Source organism: Oryx dammah, unplaced genomic scaffold (assembly GCF_014754425.2).
Source record: "Oryx dammah isolate SB20612 unplaced genomic scaffold, SCBI_Odam_1.1 HiC_scaffold_5, whole genome shotgun sequence".
Taxonomy (NCBI): domain Eukaryota; kingdom Metazoa; phylum Chordata; class Mammalia; order Artiodactyla; family Bovidae; genus Oryx; species Oryx dammah.
The window spans coordinates 101,460,278-101,481,176 of NW_024070189.1; the positions used below are offsets into that span (position 1 = coordinate 101,460,278).

The 20,899-nt window shown below is 50.7% G+C and overlaps 1 protein-coding gene across 1 annotated transcript in view; it reads right to left on the reverse strand.

The window, feature by feature from the left end:
• The window catches only part of CPAMD8 (C3 and PZP like alpha-2-macroglobulin domain containing 8), a 96,833-nt gene that overhangs the window by 66,087 nt on the left and 9,847 nt on the right, over positions 1-20,899 (reverse strand). The window contains exons 4-13 of the mRNA XM_040241671.1: positions 15,432-15,597; positions 15,302-15,354; positions 12,849-12,866; positions 12,375-12,429; positions 11,114-11,227; positions 9,574-9,658; positions 8,396-8,504; positions 5,705-5,932; positions 3,268-3,438; positions 280-408 (exon numbers count right to left, since the gene is read on the reverse strand). Of these exons, the coding sequence (XP_040097605.1) occupies positions 280-408; positions 3,268-3,438; positions 5,705-5,932; positions 8,396-8,504; positions 9,574-9,658; positions 11,114-11,227; positions 12,375-12,429; positions 12,849-12,866; positions 15,302-15,354; positions 15,432-15,597 (1,128 nt within the window). The remainder of the gene's footprint in view (positions 1-279; positions 409-3,267; positions 3,439-5,704; positions 5,933-8,395; positions 8,505-9,573; positions 9,659-11,113; positions 11,228-12,374; positions 12,430-12,848; positions 12,867-15,301; positions 15,355-15,431; positions 15,598-20,899) is intronic.

The window sequence follows — 20,899 nt, forward strand, 5'->3', positions numbered from 1 at the left end:
CCCAGAGATCTAAGCCAGGTCTCCAGCACTGCAGGCAGATTCTCTACTGTCTGGGCCACCAGGGAAACCCTATCACTTTATATATGGACTCTAAAAACTAAAACAAATGAACCAACATGACAAAACAGAAACACACTCAATAAATAGAGAAAAAACTAGTGGTTACCAGTGCGGAGAGGGAACGGAGGAGAAGCGCGCGCAGGGCCCCTGCAGGCACGTGCTGCTGCTTGCCTCCTGGGCCCCCTCCTGCCTGGGGAAGGGCGTACCTGAAAGCCTTACCTGCAGGGGATGGGAGGGCGGCTGCAGCAGCAGGTAGCACTGGCTGGGGGAATACCAGCCGCTGAGGGAGAGGTAGCTGGGCAGGTACTGGGCCCCCACGGGCTCTCCACTGAGTGCTGTCACCTTGGTCTGAAGGAGACAGGGTACTTGGTCAAGGCTTGGAGGCTTGGTGTGGGAAGCGGGGTCCTGGGGATGCTTCGCCCTGCCCTGCTCTGCAGCAAGACCCTCTCATGCTCCCATTTCCCTCTGGAGAAGCTCCCCTCCCCAATTTGCAGAGAACGGGGTCCTGTGTGGCGAGCTCGTTCTCTCCCATCTCCATAGGAAGCAAGCGTCAAAGACCGGCCACAGGGTGCTGGGGGCTGGCTCAGTCAGGGGTGGGTGGCCCACGTGGCCACTGAGAGGCAGTTCCATCACGGGCATATTAAGGACCCCCATGTCCTAGGCTTGCCGGCAGCCCCAGGGGCTTCTCAGAGGGTATAGCCTGCTTTGAAAGTGAGCATAGCGGAGGGGGCAGCCATGCTGGACTGCGTCCCTGGGGCTCTGGATGCAGCTCCGCCTGGAACCCTCAGACCCCTCTCTGAACACCCCAGGGACTGGCAGTTAAATTACTTCTGCTCCTTTGGGAGTTTAAACCTGCTGCCTTCACTTGCCGCTGCAAGAATGCAGTTAACACAAGGAAGATGCCAGAAGCAGGGTATGGGGTAGGGGGTTGTCTAAGACCTCTCTGTGACACAGAATAAAGAAACTGGCCTGCCTCTAAACCCCTGGGATTCCCAAGAGGTGGGAGTGTCTTTGTTACTCACGGAGGGCCCTGATAATGTGTGCTAAGGAGCAGTTCAAGACCGGGACAGCCAAGCCAGAAAGACCGATCATGGGGTTAGAGGGTAGGGGCTTTGAAGCACGTGATGCAGTATCAAGTTGACCTCAGGAGAGGGGAGATGGCTAGAGACTAAGCTCAGTGATGGGGCCAATGATAAATCAGTCAAGCCTGTGTAGTGAAATCCCAGTGAAAGCTGTGGGCCCTGAAGGTGAGTGGGCATCCAGATTGGCAGAGCTTGCTGTATGTGTTGTCGGGAGGGCGAGGTGTCCCAGATCCACAGGGACAGCACACAAAGCTGTACATTTGGGACCCTCCAGCTCTCGTCTTATACGTGTGTGTATCTCTCTTTGGTTGGTCCTAATTTATATCATTTCGCTATATAAAAAATACATTTGCACGTAGAGAAAGCTGCTAAGAGAATAGATCTGGTGTGCCCAGTCTCTCAGTTGTGTCTGACTCTTTGTGGCCCCACGGACTGTAGCCTGCCAGGCTCCTCTGTCCATGGAATTCTCCAGGCAAAAGTACTGGAGTGGGTTGCCATTTCCTCCTCCAGGGGACCTTCCCCCAGATGCAGGGACTGAACCTGCATCTCTTGTGTCTCCTGCACTGGCAGCCAGGTTCTTTACCACTAGCACTATCACAGATCTTATAGGTTTTCATCACAAGAAAAAAAAAAAGTGTAACTATGTATGGCAATTGACACACTGTGGTGTCATTTCATGTACATACATATATTGAATCATTACATTGAATGCCTGCAATGACTATGTTACATGTCAATTATATGTATAGAGAGACATATATATGTCAACTAAAAGTAAAGTTTAAAATTCATCCTTCTTTTTAAGAAAATAATTAATTAAAGACCTTTTCTTAGGCAGTATTTGGTCACAGAAATAGACTGTCTTTCTATTAAAGTGGCATTTTTGGGAAATGCTGATTTTTGGTTATGTATCTATGAGAGACAAAATTATTCTGCTAATTCTAGTATTCGGAGTCACCTGGGGGAGTTTTGCTGCCACCTAATTCTTAAAAGACTAATGGAAATGAAGTGGTATCTTTCAGTCATTCAAAAATCTGTACTTGTTAGGTCCTGGGGTAACTGGAACCCCAAATTTGTAGCCAGTTGGTTAAAACTGTTGGTGGCCTGGAGACCTCTGGCTATTAAAAATCTTTAAGGACATGCTGCCCACAGGGACACAGTGATCCCAAGTGTCCTCGGCTCCCCCCTACACACTGATTCTCAGCTGCCCTGTCTCCACCACGCCAGTGTCCGTGGGGCCACCATGCACACCGTCAGCCATAGAGACAAGGGCTGGGACGTCCTCTCTGTTACTCCTGCTCCTCCTGCCCCTGACAAGGGGGCACCAGGTCCTGCCACTTCTGCCTCCACAGCCTCGTCATTGCCTCCCACCTGCCCACCTGTGACCTCACCCAGACACCCCCCCCCCAACTATGGACACTGGAATGGGGTGTGCGTGTGTGCGTGTTCAGCATGTCCAATTCTGCAGCCCCAAGGACTGGATGGAGCCAGCCGCACTCCTCTGTCCACAGGATTTCCCAGGCAAGCATACTGGAGTGAGTTGCCATTTCCTCCTCCAGGGGATCGTCCTGACCCAGGGATTGAAGCCCTGTGTCTCCTGCATTGGCAGGCAGATTCTTTACCACTGTGCCGTTTGGGAAGGCCTCTGGAGTGGGGAGAGGTTATAGAAATCAGACCATTCGGTCCATCTGACTCTGACACTGCCTTCTGGGTGGACCCTAAGCAACATCCCTTGAGGTAAGGGGAAGCCCCACTGGCTCCCTCCTCCATATCTTCCTGCGGTGGCTCGGCCAGCTGGGCGTTGCAGAACCTAATTATACTACGATTGCAGTTGTTGAACATGTCGTTCCACCTTCCGGGAAGCAGCCTGGCTGAACCTCCCCCTGGTCAGAAGTCCACCTGGGAAGATCCTTTGTGGGGAGCCAGACACCCTGACCCCTTCTCAGCGTCCTGCCTCACTCTGGGGTGTTTGGTTTATCTGACCCCCTGGCCGGCTCTCCCATCAGACTGTGAACTCACTCACGGCAGGGGCAGGACCCAGGACCCAGTGCCTGAGCGTGGCCTGGAGGAGGGACCAAACCCATGTCTGCTGGCTGAATGACAAGGCTCTAGGTGACTCACTCACCTCCAGCCACACATGCTGTGCTGACATAGGGATGGAGGGGATTTCAAACTCCACCAGCCCACCCTGGGACACAGACTCCACGGTGTAGATGTTGTCCTGCGGCGTCAGTTCTGCCCTGATCTGGACGGTCACCCCCTCCGCCGGGCTACCATCCGGGTACGAGAGCTCCACCTGGAATGGGTCACCAAGGAGTCAGTATGGTTAGGCTGGTGACACCCCCCAAAGTGATCTACAGATTCAGCCCAATCCCCCAGCAGAATCCCAGCCAGCTTCCCTGCAGCAATTGACGATTTGATGCTAAAATTCACAGGAAATTGTAAGGGGATCCAAATAGCCAAAGCAATCCTGTTAAAGAATCAAGAACTCGTACATCCCATTTCAAAACTTGCTACAAAGGTGCAATAGTGAAGACGTCGCACTTGACGGAACTCGTATGAGGACAGGTATGAAAACTGATGAATCAGAATCGATGGTCCAGAAATAAGTCCAGCCATCTATAGCCAACTGATTATCAAAAAAGATCAAAATGTGGCAAAGGGGAATCCTCTGGCAGGTTCAGTGGTCAGGGCTCCTCCCTCTCACTGCAGGGGGCACGTGTTCAATCCCTGGTCAGGGAACTAAAATCCCACATGGCAAATGGCATTGCAAAAGAAAAGGATTACAGTCAATTGATTTTTGATAAGGGTGCCAAGACCATTCGATGGGAAAACAACAATTCCTTCAACAAATGGTTCTGGGACAACCGGGTCTCCAGATGCAAAAGAATGAAGCCGAACCCCTAGCTTACACCATATGCCAAAATTAACTCGAAATGAATCAGAGACCCAAATGTAATGGTTAGAACTACAAAATACTTAGATGATAACACAGAGGAAAGCTTCTGTGACCTTGGACTTGGCAGAGAAGTCACAGGGCACAAATCACCAGCCATTTACCTGGTGTCACAGCCACGAAGGAATAGGGCAGGCAGCTCCATGTGACTCTTAGACCTCACTCATTCTGGCAGGTAGAAAAGGCAGTCAGAGAGAGGGGTTCAAAAGACATGGATGTTGTGAAGAAATGTGATCAGTGGTTCCTGAAAGATCCTGGAGCACCTCTCAGCTGTGCAGGTATCTGGTGATGGGGTGACCAGTTCTGTTCTTCCTCTTCTTTTTTATGTGGACCATTTTCAGTCTTTTGGAATTTGTTACAGTATTGTTTCTGTTTTCTGTTTTGGTTTTGGCCACAAGGCATGTGGGATCTTAGCTCCCCAACCAGGGATTGAATCCTTACCCCCTGCATTTGAAGGTGAAGTTCTAACCACTGGACTGCCAGGGTATTCCCAGCTCCATTCTTTAATGCAGATATGAAATGAGTGCTAAGTCGCTTCAGTTGTGTCCGATTCTACTACCCTATGGACTGTAGCCCGCCACGCTCCTCTGTCCATGAGGATTCTCCAGGTGAGAATATTGGAGGGGGTTGCCATGCCCTCCTTCAGGGGATCTTCCTGACCCAGGGATTGAATCCACGTCTCTTGGGTCTCCTGCGTTGGCGGCGGGTTCTTTACCACTAGCGCCACCTGGGAAGCCCCTAGTGCGGAGAGTGGATAATTTCCTGGGTGTAGGTGAAACACTCCCCTTTCACTGAATGGACAGCCTCAAGTCCATTCATACATATTCCGTATGGTGCCTTAGCTGGGACCCTCAAATCCAGGGGCACGTGAGCCATGCCTCTGCGCGTGGGACAGAGAGCTGGGGGTGGGGCTTGAGATCTCATCATGGAGGAGGGAAGGGAGGTCCCAGAGCAGAGTAGGAGGAGCAGGAAAAACATGAAGACAGGCCTCCAGGATCCTGTGGGTGACCCACGGGATGCAAAAGGGAAGAGGGGTGTGGATACCGGGCAGAGGCAAGGGTCACCCTGGGGTGACACAAGGCTCCACTGGTCTTGCCCTCCCTTCCCCCCAAATTCCAATTGAAACCAGACGCCCCAGTTCAGCATCTCGAATCTCTAGTCATCTCAAATTTTACTGTGTAGAAAAATGGTGTAGTGGGTGGAAGGGAAGCAGGGGCTTGTTCTAAATGCCACTCCCTACAAGGGAGCTGAATCAGACTGTCTCAGAGACGGAGATCTGCCTTTTATGGACTTAGTAGTTAAGTCATCTAGACATAAAGTCAACCCAATTAAGGAAGGCGATACCATCGTGGAACAGATTAAATAAGTGGATACATAGCATCGGGTTTAGCACTCTAGGTTCGGAAATGTCTAACTATACACAGCAAAGCAGCTCCTTAATCCCAAGAGGGCAAAAGTTCTTGGTTTTCAACCACATCACAGCTGCAGGGCCCATGGAATGCACTGCAGGGGTTACACAGTGGTCCTCAGGCAGGAGTTAGGGTGGGAGGCGGCACAGAGCCTGTGACCTTGACAGGCCCTGCTGGGCACCATGCCTGGGGCTTACCTTCCCCACATAGGACAGCCCCGGCTTAAACTGTTTCCTCGTGTCCTTGGAGTACCGGATGTCCACCAGCTGCCTCTGGACCGGAGTGGAGTCATCAAAGGCCACCTGATGGCTCCCATCCGCAGCAGTCACCATGGCCCAGATGCTGATGGTGCCCCGGAAGTGCTCGGGGACGTCGGCCGGAATCATGTCCTTCACACAGATGCTGAAGTCCTGGGAGCCGTGGATCTGGAGGTAGGAGACGCACAGGTCGTGCTCAGCCGGAGCTGAGCAGCTTTGAGAGATGACTCACAAACACACAGCTCAAGTAGGTGCTCCTCTGGCCGCTTGGAGGACCAGGGGGACACTCGACGACCCATCCATTCTATGCTGTGCATCCCTGCATGGAGGCTGTGAGTCCCCGGCTGGACATGCATTGTCTTCTAGGAGGAGAGAGGTTGGCTTTTTGGGCAGAAGCTGAAATAACCCCTCGGGCCAGACTGCAAGGTGGGGACTTGAACCTGGTCAGCCACACGCTAGAGCACTGGTTCCCCTCCCACACCCAGGGTGCAGAACCCCACCAATCAACTCCTATCTCAGGACTGCTCCCAGAGGCAAATAATCCATGTCCGTAAACAGCTGTGGAGCGAATTACTCAGTAAAGAGAACGTTAAGACAAGAGCTACCGGGGCAGCTTCTAGGGAGAATGGCTAGGATAACAAGGGCACGAGCACCAGGCACAGAGGAGGTGAGAGGCCACAGTGTCCACTCCACAGGAGAGAAGCCATGGGGACACAGAGAGAGGATGCATCCCGGGGGCAAAGGGACGAGGAAGTTGGTTTGGGTGGAGGCAGAGAGGAGGAGGGGATGACAGGACTCAGAGCCCCAGAATCTCCAGGACTGCTTGTAAATGTTGCGTAGTGGCACGCACACAGTGGAATTTTAAGTGGAAGAAGAAAAATAAAAACCAGATTATGAAATTTTACATGCAAGGGGATGTGAAATTATGTAGCCACTTTAGAAAAAAAAAAAAAATCTGGGAGTTCCTCAAACAACTAAACATAGTCACCACTCAGAGACTGAACATCCAGGTGGAGACTAATTGGAAAAGACCCTGATCCTGCGAAAGATTGAGGGCAGAAGGAGAAGGGAGCAACAGAGGATGAGGTGGTTGGAGAGCATCACCAACTCAATGGACATGAGTTTGAGCAAACTCTGGCAGACGGTGAAGGACAGAGAAAACCTGGAGTGCTACAGTCTATGGGGTTGCAAAGAGCTGGACATGACTTAGCGACTGAACAAGTATAGAAAAAAATAACTCTGACTCAAGATCAGCAGGCACCAGTATAGGAAGCCAACCCATTACAGTCAGCTCTCCATACCCACAAAAGTTCCACACCCACGGATTCAACCAACTTCGAAGAGTTTCTGTGTGAGGCTGGTTGAATCCTGGGATGCAGAACCCGCAGACATGGGAGAGCCAGCTGTATCTACAAGTCAGACTTATAAGAAGTCAGACCTCTGTCTCTATAGCCACCCAACAATAACCCCTATAACAATCAGCCCCAAATGGCCCGGAACTAATAATTGACTATTTCCCTGATTTTTGCCCCCACTTCCATCTTAGAAACAATTGCTGTTGTTCAGTCACTAAGTTGTGTCTGACTCTTTGCAACCCCATGGACTGCAGCACACCAGGCTTCCCTGTCCTTCACCATCTCCCAGAGTTTGCTCAAACTCATGTCCATTGAATCGGTGATGCCATCCAACCATCTCGTCCTCTGTCGTCTCCTTCTCCTCCTGCCTTCAATCTTTCCCAGCACCATGATCTTTTCTAATGAGTTGGCTCTTCACATCAAGTGGCCAAAGGACTGGAGCTTCAGCTTCAGCATCAGCCTTTCCAGTGAATATTCAGGGTTGATTTCCTTTAGGATTGCCTGGTTTGATCTCTCTGCGGTCCAAGAAACAATTGGAAGAAGTCAAATATGCACGCCTCATGAATTATGTTGGATGCCTGCTTCTAGTTACCCACCCATGACTTCCACATGCCAACAGCCTCCCATCATGGCACACCAGAAGCCTTTTCCCTTTTCACTATATATCTTTCCCACTTCTCCACCTGCCTTTTGAGTCTCCGCCAAACACAAAGGATGGTGGCTGAGTCCCTTGCTGTAAGCTATGAATAAAGATCCTTTGTTCTTATTCAGATGATCATATTTAATTCAAACCACAGAACTCAGGAATTCCAAATCCAAGATATACATCACACAAAAATATACATCCATCAAAAGTCAAGAAGCAGCAATAACTTGTGGGACTGCCCTGGTGGTCCAGTGGTTAAGACTCTGTGTGTCCACTCCAGGGGCATGAATAGTACCTTCTGTATGGATATCTGAATTGCATGTTATGTGAATTATGTCTCAATAAAACTTTTCCTTTAGCTTTACCTACAATAACATCCTAAGAAGAAAGACATCAAAATAGCAATGCTGGCTATGTCTGCCTATCAGAGGACAAGTCAACTTTATTATTTCTTTTTGATATGTTCTAGCCTCTATGTTCAGCCTGTAAGAATTTTATCATCAGGAAAATTCCCACCATACAAACTGTTCTGGAAAGTAAAATAAAATGGGTGATTACAGAGCCGAAGCCAAGAGCAGGCGCTGTGGGAAGGGACCTCCTGGGTGACAGCTCGAGGTTCCTGCTCCTCACCTTGGTGGTCCTAAGGATGGGGCGCCCCACCTCCTGGCTGTAGTACCCCACACCATTCACAGTCATGTTGACGGTTAAAGTCCCCGAGACAGGTTTCCCAAAGGTATACCTGGAACAAAAGGACAAAGAGTAGTTAAGTTTCACAAGCAGGTGCCCAGAGGATAGTGGGGAGGGATCAGTCTCAGAAAGGCCCTGAGATCCTCTACACCAAGCCTCATGTTGGACAGAAAAAGAGACCAAGGGTCAGAGAGGAACTCTGGACCCAAAGAAGAAGGGTATGTGAGACAACTGTTGGGGTGGGGCACACACTGGAGTAAGGCAGAACAGAGGATCGAGCAATCGTAAGCAACAGGAAGGCCTGGCTAGGCTTAAGTGCCCAAGGAGTTCAACTTTGAACCAGCGATCGGATTTCTTTGAGCTTCTGTTTCCTCACGGAGAATGAGAATAAACCATCTTCTCAAGGACGTAGGTGAAAGACTTAAATGTATGTATGTCATGCCTGATGCAGCTGAGACAACTGCTTACTGGGACACAGAAGCAAGACAGAAGCAAAAAAGAAAAAAAAAAAAAAGCCCAGAATTTTTACAGTATTTTCTGGACTATAAAATGGCGTGTATCCAGCGCGCCCTTGGATTTTTTTCGGGGAAGAAGCGCAAAGGAGACGTCTGAGCCACAACCTCCGGCAGGTGGCAGAGCTGGGGCGGGAACACGGGCCTCGTAGAGCCCTCCCAGGGGACAGAAAGGAATAGCGCCTCTTGACACACTCTGTTTGACCCTCACGTCGAGCTCTGTCAACAGCCTGGTCATTAGAGTCGCAAAGAGTCGGACACAACTGAGCGACTGAGCAACAAGCGCTCAAAAATATCCCTCTGGGGTCAGCCCACCCGCCACGGATGCCGTACGCGGGGGAAAGCGGCATTGCTGAAGGGGTGTGCCCTGCGGAGGGGCGTGTCCTAGGGGAGGGGCGTGTCCTGGGGGCGGGACTGCCCTGCGGAGGGGACTCTTCTAGGGGAGGGGCAAGTACCTGGCGAAGAGCAAGTCCAAGGAGGAAAGGATGTGCCCGGGAGCAGGGGGGAGTCCTAGGGGAGAAGCATGCCTTGGAGGCGGGGCGGAGGTGTCCTGGGCGGGGTGGGCCCACGGTATGAAGGGCTCGAATATAGTGGCCGCCTCCTTCTCACCTGGCTTGCACAGTGCCGGTTTCACATGTGTCCAGGTCCCGGATATACGCGGGTGGGTCAATAAGAAGCTCAAACTTTGGCAGCACTGAAGGGAGAGAGCAGAGAGGAAGGAGGCAGGGTGGCTTCCACCAGCAGCTCTCTGGGGATTTTTGTGGGCCACATTTATTTTCCATCTTTGAGGGACCAACACGCTGTTTTTCTCAGCGGACCGTATCTCATCAGTTTTAGGCCATCTGCAGTGAGTGTAGCCAATTCCAGCCCATCCCAGGGGTGCAGCAGTAGCCAGGCTTCTGGACCAGTTCTGGGCATCCTAAGTGTGCTTGTGGCTGGAGACAGTCCCTCTCTGCTGCCCTGGGCACACCCGCCCATCTCATCACCTTGCACAGCCCACAAAGACATGGACACCAGGGAGCAGAACAGAGGGAGCATGAAGACTCTGGTCCTTAGAGCCTGTTACCTGAGCCTGTAAAGCCCTTTTCTTGTGCTCACTGAGTCTGCACCAGGCTTCCGTTGCTTGCAACTTATAACCCTCTCCTCTATGGCCTTTCCTTTCAAGACCTTCTTCATGAAAGGAAGAGAAACCCTTGACCCACTAAGGGAGAATTTTAGCACGGAAGCCACAGTATGTGACTCTGGCCCAGGTGCACTCCCGGCTCTTGTTCCTTAATGACTCTCTCAGCCTCAGTTACACCATCTGTAAAATGGACATACCTCATAGGTTCAGGATGAGGATGAAAGAAGAAAAGGAAATGACAGGCTTAAAAAGGAAGGCCATTCTGACACATGCTGCAACATGGATGAACCCTGAGGCATTATGCTCCATGAGATAAGTCATTCACAAAAGGACCAATATTATGATTCTACTTATATGAGGTCACATATTTTACCATGATTTATTTTGAAAGGACATGATAGGATCCTGCTCTGGTGGTCCAGTGGTTAAAGACTGTGCTTCAAAGGCTGGAGCTGAGGTTTCAATCCCTGGTTGGTGATCAAAGATCCCACATGCCATGTGGCATGGCCAAAAAAAAAAAAAAATCATAAGGAGGACATGAGAGGGGCTTCCCTGGTGGCTCAGTGGTAAAGAATCCGCCTGCCAATGCAGGAGACACAGGTTCAATCTCTGATGTGGGAAGATCCTACATGCCGCGGAGCAACTAAGCTCACGTGCTACAACTACTAAGCCTGTGCTCTAGAGCCTGGGAGCCTCAGCTACTGAGCCCACATGCCCTAGAGCCCGTGTTTGGCAACAAGCGAAGCCACCACAATGAGAAGCCCACGCACCGCAACTGGAGAGGAGCCCCTGCTCATCCCAACCAGAGAAAAGCCCGCATGCAGCAAGGAAGACCCAGCACAGCCACAGATAAATAATATATAAAAAGACACGACAAAGGCCCAGCCTTCCACTTCATGCCTGCCCCGACTGAGCCCCCAGTAAATGAGGCTCCTGCCATCTTTTCTTCCATATTATCTGTGTCGTCACTGGGACTGTGGTTCCCCCAGGTCTGAAATCTTAAGAGCCTAAGATTCTCCAACTTACCATACTTCTGAACCTCAAAGGACCTGTTGTACACGTGGCCTTGCATTTCGACAAAAACGAACCATTCTCCGAGTACCGGCTGGTCAGACAAGGGGAAGGTCATGTTGGTGATGCCTGTGTGAAGAGAGACTCCCCCTCATCCTGGGGCAATTGCGTGGGCAGCATCCGGGGTGAGGTGCCCTGGGAACCTGGCCTCTCCCACTCCCCGCACGGCCCCTCAGGGAAGCTCAAGGCCACCCTGAGGTTGGCAAGGGTTTGTGCAGAGCCAGCACCTCCTCCATAGACTACGTTGGGGAAGGAGGGAGAGGCCGTACTTAGGGTTCCTGGGGGAGCCCTGAGGCCAAAGCCAAGTGCAGGCCATGAGCCAAAGGAACCAGGGAAACAGGCCACCCAGCTGCTCCACTCTGCTCCACCTGAGTCATTCCCTTGGGGACAGAGAGTCGCACAAGCCCTCTCCCTACTCGGCAGCCTCCCCAGGCATCTCAGAATCAAGAAGAGGGACACGGAGAGGGGTCAAGGCCAGGCCAGGGGATCTGGAGGTGTGTATGACGCTGCACCGACCACCAGGACGCACCGTGTCGGCTGGAGGCCTGTACTCTGCGTTTGACTCAGAGGACTCAGGGCTCTGCCGTGTTTATGCATCTCCCAGGTGGAGGTGTACAACTGTTCACAGTCTCCCCAAATCCCTGCTACCCTTCCGTTAGGGCCAAAGCACAAAAGGAGATGTCAGTTACACGGCCCTCGTGGTCACAGACATGCGTGCCTGCTGAGTCGCTCAGTCGTGTCTGACTCTTTTACAACCCCATGGACTATAGCCTGCCACGCTCCTCTGACCATGAGATTTCTCCGGCAAGAATACTGGAGTGGGTTGCCATTTCCTTCTCCAGGAGATCACTGTCATAGAGAAAGAAAAAAAAAAAAAAAAAAAGCCAGTTCCTCAGCCAAAGCAAAGCCTTCTGACTCCTAGCTGGAAAAGAAACGTCTTGTGTTGGGTGGAGGGTGAAGACGAGGAAGATCTGTAGCGGGAAGAAGGGAGGGGTGCCAACAATCAAGGCTCTGATATTCCAGAAAGGTCCCAATTTATGGGCGGAGACTCGGTTGGGATCCCAGAGACAGAAAACTGGGCAGAGGGTCCCATGCTCCAGGAAAGGCGTGGCAGGTGTCGAGGCAGAGCACATCCTATTTTCCTGGAAGCTTTATCGCATCTGCCACCCAAAGGTGCAGCCCCCAAACCACAGAAGGAATGAGAAGAGAGACTCACCACAGCAGAGGGGCTCCAAGTGTCTCCATTCCATCACCCGCGAGCCTCGGGGGTCCTGCAAGATGACACACACAATAAGCTCAGGACAGCCCACGTGTGCCCGGCACGCACGAGGACCTTCCAAGCCCCTCTCTAGGACAGGACACGCGTCAAGGCAGGCCCCAAGATTAGCTATTTATGACGAGCAAACGGAAGCGCGGGGCATACAAAGGACATGTCTGAAGACAAGAGGCCAGAAGAGGTCATCCTGACTCCCCACTTAGGGAGGTGCTTGAAAATCGACAGAGACGGGCAGACACGCACTCAGCTTATCCCAGGGTTGAGTCAGGGACAGGGCTGGACCCGGTCTCAGCCTGTGGGGCACCGGGGCAGGCAGGGATCAACCCGGAGGGGGAGTGGTGCACAAAGACAGACCAGGTCTTGCAGAGAGTAGGCTGTCCCCAAGCCAGAGCTGCAGAGGGGCAGGACACTCACCAGGATGTAAGCTTCCAGCTGCAAATGAGAGACAGAGGCCATAAGCAAACCCTCCTGAAATATGGAAGCCCTCTGTACATGTGGAGTGTTCATCCCTTGGGACAGGCTCAGGTGCCATAATGGGTTGAATGGTGACCCCCCCACTCCTCCCCAAATTCATATGTGATGTCCTCAGCCTCAATTCTCAGACTGTGTCTATATTTGGAGATGAGTCTTTATGGTGGTGATTTCAAGGTCGGGAAATGGATGGGGAAACAGTGGAAACAGTGTCAGACTTTATTTTTTTGAGCTCCAAAATCACTGCAGATGATGGCTGCAGCCATGAAATTAAAAGACGCTTACTCCTTGGAAGAAAAGTTATGACCAACCTAGATAGTATATTCAAAAGCAGAGACATTACTTTGCCGACTAAGGTCCGTCTAGTCAAGGCTATGGTTTTTCCTGTGGTCATGTATGGATGTGAGAGTTGGACTGTGAAGAAGACTGAGCGCCGAAGAATTGATGCTTTTGAACTGTGGTGTTGGAGAAGACTCTTGAGAGTCCCTTGAACTGCAAGGAGATCAACCAATCCTTTCTGAAGGAGATCCACCCTGGGATTTCTTTGGAAGGAATGATGCTGTGGCTGAAACTCCAGTACTTTGGCCACCTGATGCGAAGAGTTGACTCATTGGAAAAGACTCTGATGCTTGGAGGGATTGGGGGCAGGAGGAGAAGGGGACGACCGAGGATGAGATGGCATCACTGCCTCGATGGACGTGAGTCTGAGTGAACTCCGGGAGATGGTGATGGACAGGGAGGCCTGGCGTGCTGTGATTCACGGCGTCGCAAAGAGTCGGACACCACTGAGCGACTGAACTGAACTGAACATAGGTCCTGGGCTCTCCTGGTGGCTCAGTGGTAAAGAATCCACATGCCAATGCAACAGACGTAGGTTCAACCCCTGGATGGGGAAGGAAATAGCAACCCACTCCAGGATTCTTGCTTGGAAAACCCCATGGAAGAGCCTGTTGGGCTACAGTCCATGGGGTCACAAAGGTTAAGACACAACTGAGTGACTAAACAGCGACAAAGCATAGGTCCCAATCCAATAGGACTTGTCATAAGAAAGGAAAACTTGGAAACAGATGGGAATGAAGGGAGGACAAAACAAAGACGAAGAGAGAAGATGTCCAGTTACAAGCCCAGGAGGGAGGCCTGGAACAGATTCTTCACTCACGGTCCTTGCTGTTGTTGTTCAGACACTCAGTTGTGTCTCTCTGTGGCCCCATGAACTGCAGAACGCCAGGCTGCCCTGTCCTTCACTATCTCCCAGAGTTTGCTCAAATTCATGTCCATTGAGTCAATGATGCTATCTAACCATCTCATCCTCTGCTGCCCTCTTCTCTTGCCTTCAATCTTTCCCAGCATCAGGGTCTTTGCCAATGAGTTGGCTCTTCATGTCAGGAGACCAAAGTATTGGAGCTTTAGCTTCAGCATCAGTCCTTCCAATGAATATTCAGGGTTGATTTCCTTTAGGATTGACTGGTTTGAGCTCCATGCAATCCAAGGAACTCTTAAGAGTCTTCTCCAGCACCACAATTGGAAAGCGTCAGTTCTTCTGCGCTCAGCCTTCCTTATGTCCAGTTCTTACGTCACATGGTTCTTGGAAGGAATCAATTCTACTCACACCCTGATCTTAGACTTCTAGCCTCCAGAACTGGGAATGAATGCATTTCTGCCCTGTAAGCCTCCCAGCAAGCTCACGCAGTTGCCAATGGCAATGAGGGTGGCTGAGCCCCATTTAGTGGTCTCTGTTCTTTGCTCCTGATCACAGCCCTGCCCTCCCTCGCAGACTCCTCCTCCACACCCCAAGAAAGACAGCTCATCTAAGCAGCCCTCACAGGTGGCAACTGGGTTGTTTCTAGGGATGCCAGGTTCCTTTAAGGCCTGGGATACATGCTTTTATCTCTGGTGCCCATCATTGCCAAACTGAACACTCCACACTGGCTCCAGGGAAGGACAACTGCTTGCACACCTGTGCCTCCTGAACCCAACGACACGTTCTGCTGGGTCCCATGCGTGGCTAGCCCCATCAGCTCGGGGGTGTCCATATCAGAGGCACCAGGAAACTTGGCACTTTGAATTCAATGTCTTGTGATTTATCCTTCTTGGACTTCACCCATTTCAGGCCCTCAACCAACCTCCAGAGAAAAACAGGCAGCTACCCATATGGAGGACCACTGGCCACCGCAGGGACATCTGGAGGAAGCACTTCCACTAATGCCCTTGCCTCTCTCTGTCACACAGACCTCCCTCCTGGCTCCCCTAGCAGATGTGGAGCCCCGGGAAGAAACCAAGAATGCAGGTAGAAATTGGAAGAGGCAGGAGGAAAGGCAAATTGTAGATGATGACGCTGGCCAGGCTGGACCCCAGTGGGTGAGTCCCGGGCACATGGTTTTAGAAGCTGATCTCACCTTTTCACTGGCGGGCCTCAGGTCTGGGGTGACGGTGAAGATGCTGATGAGCACTGGAAGAAAGGACAGAGGGGTATGGCAGATCCCATCCACGGCTGGCCCTCCCCCCCAGCCCGCGCTGGCCGCCCACCTCGGTGCTTGGGTCTGTACACTGGCTTGTCAGTCTGAATGAATACGGAGGCTCCTCGGCTGTCCACGGTCACCGAAGTTTGGTTGTGGAAGAGGGAGCCCTCCTCCACCCGCCAGTCACGGCCCCACACCTTCAGGAGGGCCTGACCCCGGAGGCCCGAGGGCACCTGCAGGCAGAGCATGGAGCTTTGGGCAGGGAGTGTCGCTCTGGAAGGGATCCAGGTATTGAGAAAGCAGAGTGGAGGTCTAAGTCAGGGAAGCACACCCAGGGGTGACTGTTCCTCCCAGGGAACACTTGGCAGTTTCTGGAGACATTTTTAGGTGTCATAGTTGCAGGGAGCGGGTGCTACTGGCATCTGGTGGGTGAAGGTCAGGGATGCTGTTCAAGACCCTGAGATGCAGAGGACGGCCCCACAGCAAGGAATGATCAGGCCCCAAATGTCAGTGCTACCAAGACTGAGAAATGCTGGTCCACCTTGACATGACAGGCCTTCTCTCCTGGCACTGCAAACTTGCAAAAATATTCTTAGCCCTACAGAATTAGCCTTGGAGTTACCATAAGGGCTATGTAGAACATCTTACCCAAATACGATCCTCGCTGGTGAGTTGGGAAGAGGTGGCGATGGAGACCCCAGGCCCTTCGTATACACGTATGCTGACTCTTTGCAACCCCTTGGACTGTGACCTGCCAGGCCCCTGGAAATGGGTTGCCATTTCCTTCTCCAGAGGATCTTCCCGACCTAGGGATCGAACCCATGTCACCCGCATTGGCGGGCAGATTCTTTACCACTGAGCCACCTGGGAAGCTTCATATGTATAAATACATGGTACCTTACATAGTTTTTATATGTCATATATATAAATAATGTTTGTGCCTCTGCTTTGTCTCACTGCACACACATTATCCAATCCCATTTATATGAAATGTCCAGGGCAGGCTAATCCATAGAGACAGAAAGCAGATCAGTGGGTACCAGGGGCTGGAGGGAGCTAGGAAGTGGTGACAGCTAACGGGATGGGGTTTCCTTTTAGGGTGACAAAATTGTTCCCTACTCTGGAACTAGACAGGGGTGGGGATCGCACCACACTGTGATGTGCTAAACGCCAATGAACTGTCCACTTTAAGATGGTTAAAGTAGGGGGGATTCCCTGATGGTCCAGTGGTTACAACTTGGCGCTGTCACTGCCAAGGGCCCGGGTTCAATCTCTGGTCCAGAAACTAAGATCCCACAGGTCTCACAGCATGGCCAAAAAAAAAAAAAAAAAACTTTAAAAAATAATAAACAGTTAAAGTGGTTAAAAAAATTCTTTTTTGCCACCTTAGACAGATAGAACAACAATAATAACAAAGCTCCACTGCAGTCTTAAGGATTTGCCCAGGAGTTCACATTTTTCTTGGGCAAAATTTCCAACGTTCTAGGGATGGAAGCCTCCCTATATAATGCCTTTTTTTTTTTTTAAGTAATGAGTGGAACAGCCATGCTTGTGAGTCGTAACCTATCAGTTCACTTCAGTTCAGTCGCTCAGTCTGAACTCTTTGCGACCCCATGAATCGCAGCATGCCAGGCCTCCCTGTCCATCACCAACTCCCGGAGTTCAATCAGACTCACGTCCATTAGTCAGTGATGCCATCCAGCCATCTCATCCTTTGTTGTCCCCTTCTCCTCCTGCCCCCAATCCCTCCCAGCATCAGAGTCTTTTCCAATGAGTCAACTCTTCTCATGAGTGGCCAAAGTACTGGAGCTTCAGCTTTAGCATCATTCCTTTCAAAGAAATCCCAGGACAGATCTCCTTCAGAATGGATGGTTGGATCTCCTTGCAGTCCAAGGGACTCTCAAGAGTCTTCTCCAACACCACAGTTCAAAAGCATCAATTCTTCAGCCCTCTGCCTTCTTCACAGTCCAACTCTCACATCCATACATGACCACAGGAAAAACCATAGCCTTGACTAGACGGACCTTAGTCGGCAAAGTAATGTCTCTGCTTTTGAATATACTATCTAGGTTGGTCATAACTTTTCTTCCAAGGAGTAAGCGTCTTTTAATTTCATGGCTGCAGCCACCATCTGCAGTGATTTTGGAGCCCAAAAAAATAAAGTCTGACACTGTTTCCACTGGTTCCCCATCTATTTCCCATGAAGTGATGGGACCGGATGCCATGATCTTCGTTTTCTGAATGTTGAGCTTTAAGCCAACCTTTTCACTCTCCTCTTTCACTTTCATCAAGAGGCTTTTTAGTTCCTCTTCACTTTCTGCCATAAGGGTGGTGTCATCTGCATATCTGAGGTTATTGATATTTCTCCTGGCAATCTTGATTCCAGCTTGTGTTTCTTCCAGCCCAGCGTTTCTCATGATGTACTCTGCATAGGAGTTAAATAAGCAGGGTGACAATATACAGCCTTGACGTACTCCTTTTCCTATTTGGAACCAGTCTGTTGTTTCATGTCCAGTTCTAACTGTTGTTTCCTGACCTGCATACAGATTTCTCAAGAGGCAGGTCAGGTGGTCTGGTATTCCCATCTCTTTCAGAATTTTCCACAGTTTCTTGTGATCCACACAGTCAAAGGCTTTGGCATAGTCAATAAAGCAGAAGTAGATGTTTTCCTGGAACTCTCTTGCTTTTTCCATGATCCAGTGGATGTTGGCAATTTGATCTCTGGTTCCTCTGCCTTTTCTAAAACCAGCTTGAACATCAGGAAGTTCACGGTTCACGTATTGCTGAAGGCTGGCTTGGAGAATTTTGAGCATTATCTTACTAGCGTGTGAGATGAGTGCAATTGGGCAGTAATTTGAGCATTCTTTGGCATTGCCTTTCTTTGGATTGGAATGAAAACTGACCTTTTCCAGTCCTGTGGCCGCTACTGAGTTTTCCAAATTTGTTGGCATATTGAGTGCAGCACTTTCACAGCATCATCTTTCAGGATTTGAAACAGCTCAACTGGAATGCCATCACCTCCACTAGTTTTGTTCGTAGTGATGCTTTCTAAGTCCCTCTTGACTTCACATTCCAGGATGTCTGGCTCTAGATGAGTGATCACACCATCGTGATTATCCGGGTCGTGAAGATCTTTTTTGTACAGTTCTTCCATGTATTCTTGCCACCTCTTCTTAATATCTTCTGCTTCTGTTAGGTCCATACCATTTCTGTCCTTTATTGAGCCCATCTTTACATGAAATGTTCCCTTGGTATCTCTAATTTTCTTGAAGAGATCTCTAGTCTTTCCCATTCTGTTGTTTGCCTCTATTTCTTTGCATTGATCACTGAAGAAGGCTTTCTTATCTCTTCTTGCTATTCTTTGGAACTCTGCATTCAGATGCTTATATCTTTCCTTTTCTCCTTTGCTTTTCGCTTCTCTTCTTTTCACAGCTATTTGTAAGGCCTCCCCAGACAGCCATTTTGCTTTTTTGCATTTCTTTTCCATGGGGATGGTCTTGATCCCTGTCTCCTGTACAATGTCACGAACCTCATTCCATAGTTCATCAGGCACTCTATCTATCAGATCTAGTCCCTTAAATCTATTTCTCACTTCTACTGTATAATCATAAGGGATTTGATTTAGTTCATACCTGAATGGTCTAGCAGTTTTCCCTACTTTCTTCAATTTCAGTCTGAATTTGGCAATAAGGAGTTCATGATCTGAGCCACAGTCAGCTCCTGGTCTTGTTTTTGCTGACTGTATAGAGCTTCTCCATCTTTGGCTGCAAAGAATATAATCAATCTGATTTTGGTGTTGACCATCTGGTGATGTCCATGTGTAGAGTCTTCTCTTGTGTTGTTGGAAGAAGGTGTTTGCTATGACAAGTGCATTTTCTTGGCAAAGCTCTATTAGTCTTTGCCCTGCTTCATTCCACATTCCAAGGCCAAATTTGCCTGTTACTCCAGGTGTTTCTTGATTTCCTACTTTTGCATTCCAGTGCCCTATAATGAAAAGGACATCTTTTTTGGGTGTTAGTTCTAAAAGGTCTTCATAGAACCGTTCAACTTCAGCTTCTTCAGCGTTACTGGTTGGGGCAGCCCCTTTTGTGGTTAAAGAGAACGAAAGTCACGGCTCCCCGGGTGTGGCCAAGCACTGTGTATGCGATGCTATGAACCCCTGGCACCCACCAGGTGGGTAGCCAGTGGCCAGCAGTCCACACTGTGAGCTACACGAACTACCAGTCCCTAAAGCCATCCAAATGCGGGGTGTTCCTCTTATGGTTGTCAGCAGCCCCCTGCGTGGTCCCTCAAAGGGTAAAAAGACCCTTGTCACCATCACTGGGAACCCCCCTAAGTGGACTGCTGAATTATCGGACCATCCTCACGCCAGTGTGCCCACCTGGTGGATGAGGGCTAGGTGTGGCAGGGCCTTCTGCGTTCCTCCAGTGCCTTCCTCGGGCTGCCCCTCTTGTCTGCTGTGAACATCATCTGAGAGACCCTCCCTGCCTGCCCACCTGCTACCCTCAGGAGGGCACCCCTCAGGAGGGCGCACCTCAGGACAGTTGGGTCCCTCCTAACTGCAGTTGATCTTCAGGACCAACCCGAGGATAATCCTCTTGCTCTGATCCCAAAATCCTCACCTGCTTCTGTTTCTGTAAACCTCTCAGCATTGGCCAAAGACCTTCATGCAACAAGGGAAAATTCTCAGGCCACCCAGGGGAGTGGGCATGGACAGGTAGGAGGGAGCTGGTGGGGGATATCGAGGGGCTGTGTGCCAACAGGTGGTTTGGAGGTGCAGGGACCAAGAAGCTGCCCCTGAGAACAGAAAGGATCATATGTGACCTTTGGGGACATGCAGTGAACCTGCCCCAGGTCTCGAAAGCCACAGAGCCACCATTTTCAATTAAAATCTCAACTTTAAGAGGCAGGCTTCCCTGGTGGCTCAGACAATAAAGAATCTGCCTGCAGTGCAGGAGACCCAGGTTCAGTCTCTGGGTCAGGAAGATCCCCTGGAGAAGGGAATGGCAACCCACTCCAGTATTCTTGCCTGGAGAATCCCATGGACAGAGGCGGCTGGTGGGCTACAGTCCATGGGGTTGCAGAGTCGGGCACGACTGAGCAACTAACACTTTCACTACCTGCCAACCACCAGAGGTCTTTCTAGAATGTTCTAAACTGAGTTGATCCCCTTCCCCACCCCGACCTCCATCATTCACATTCACTCCTTCAGCATCAATGACAGCCAAGGACTTGGGGCTGAGATCCAAGCAGGGGAGATGGCCAGGCAAAGCTGGTGCCGCACCTCCAGCTGAGGGTGAAGGTGGCGGGCCTGGGGTCCGGCTAAAGCACGAGGCTCCCTGAGACTGGCTACCCGCAGCCAGAGGAGGGCTGTGTGGAGGAGCCAGTTCTACCGCAGGCCTGTCCACCACCCAGATTAACGCCCAGCACCCTGCCCCTCCAGGCCAGGGAAGCCTCTGGGGCTCCGGGTGTGGGTCCCAGACTCCTGGACTCCGTGGGCATGCAAAACTCATCCTGGGAGAGAAGCCACCAGAC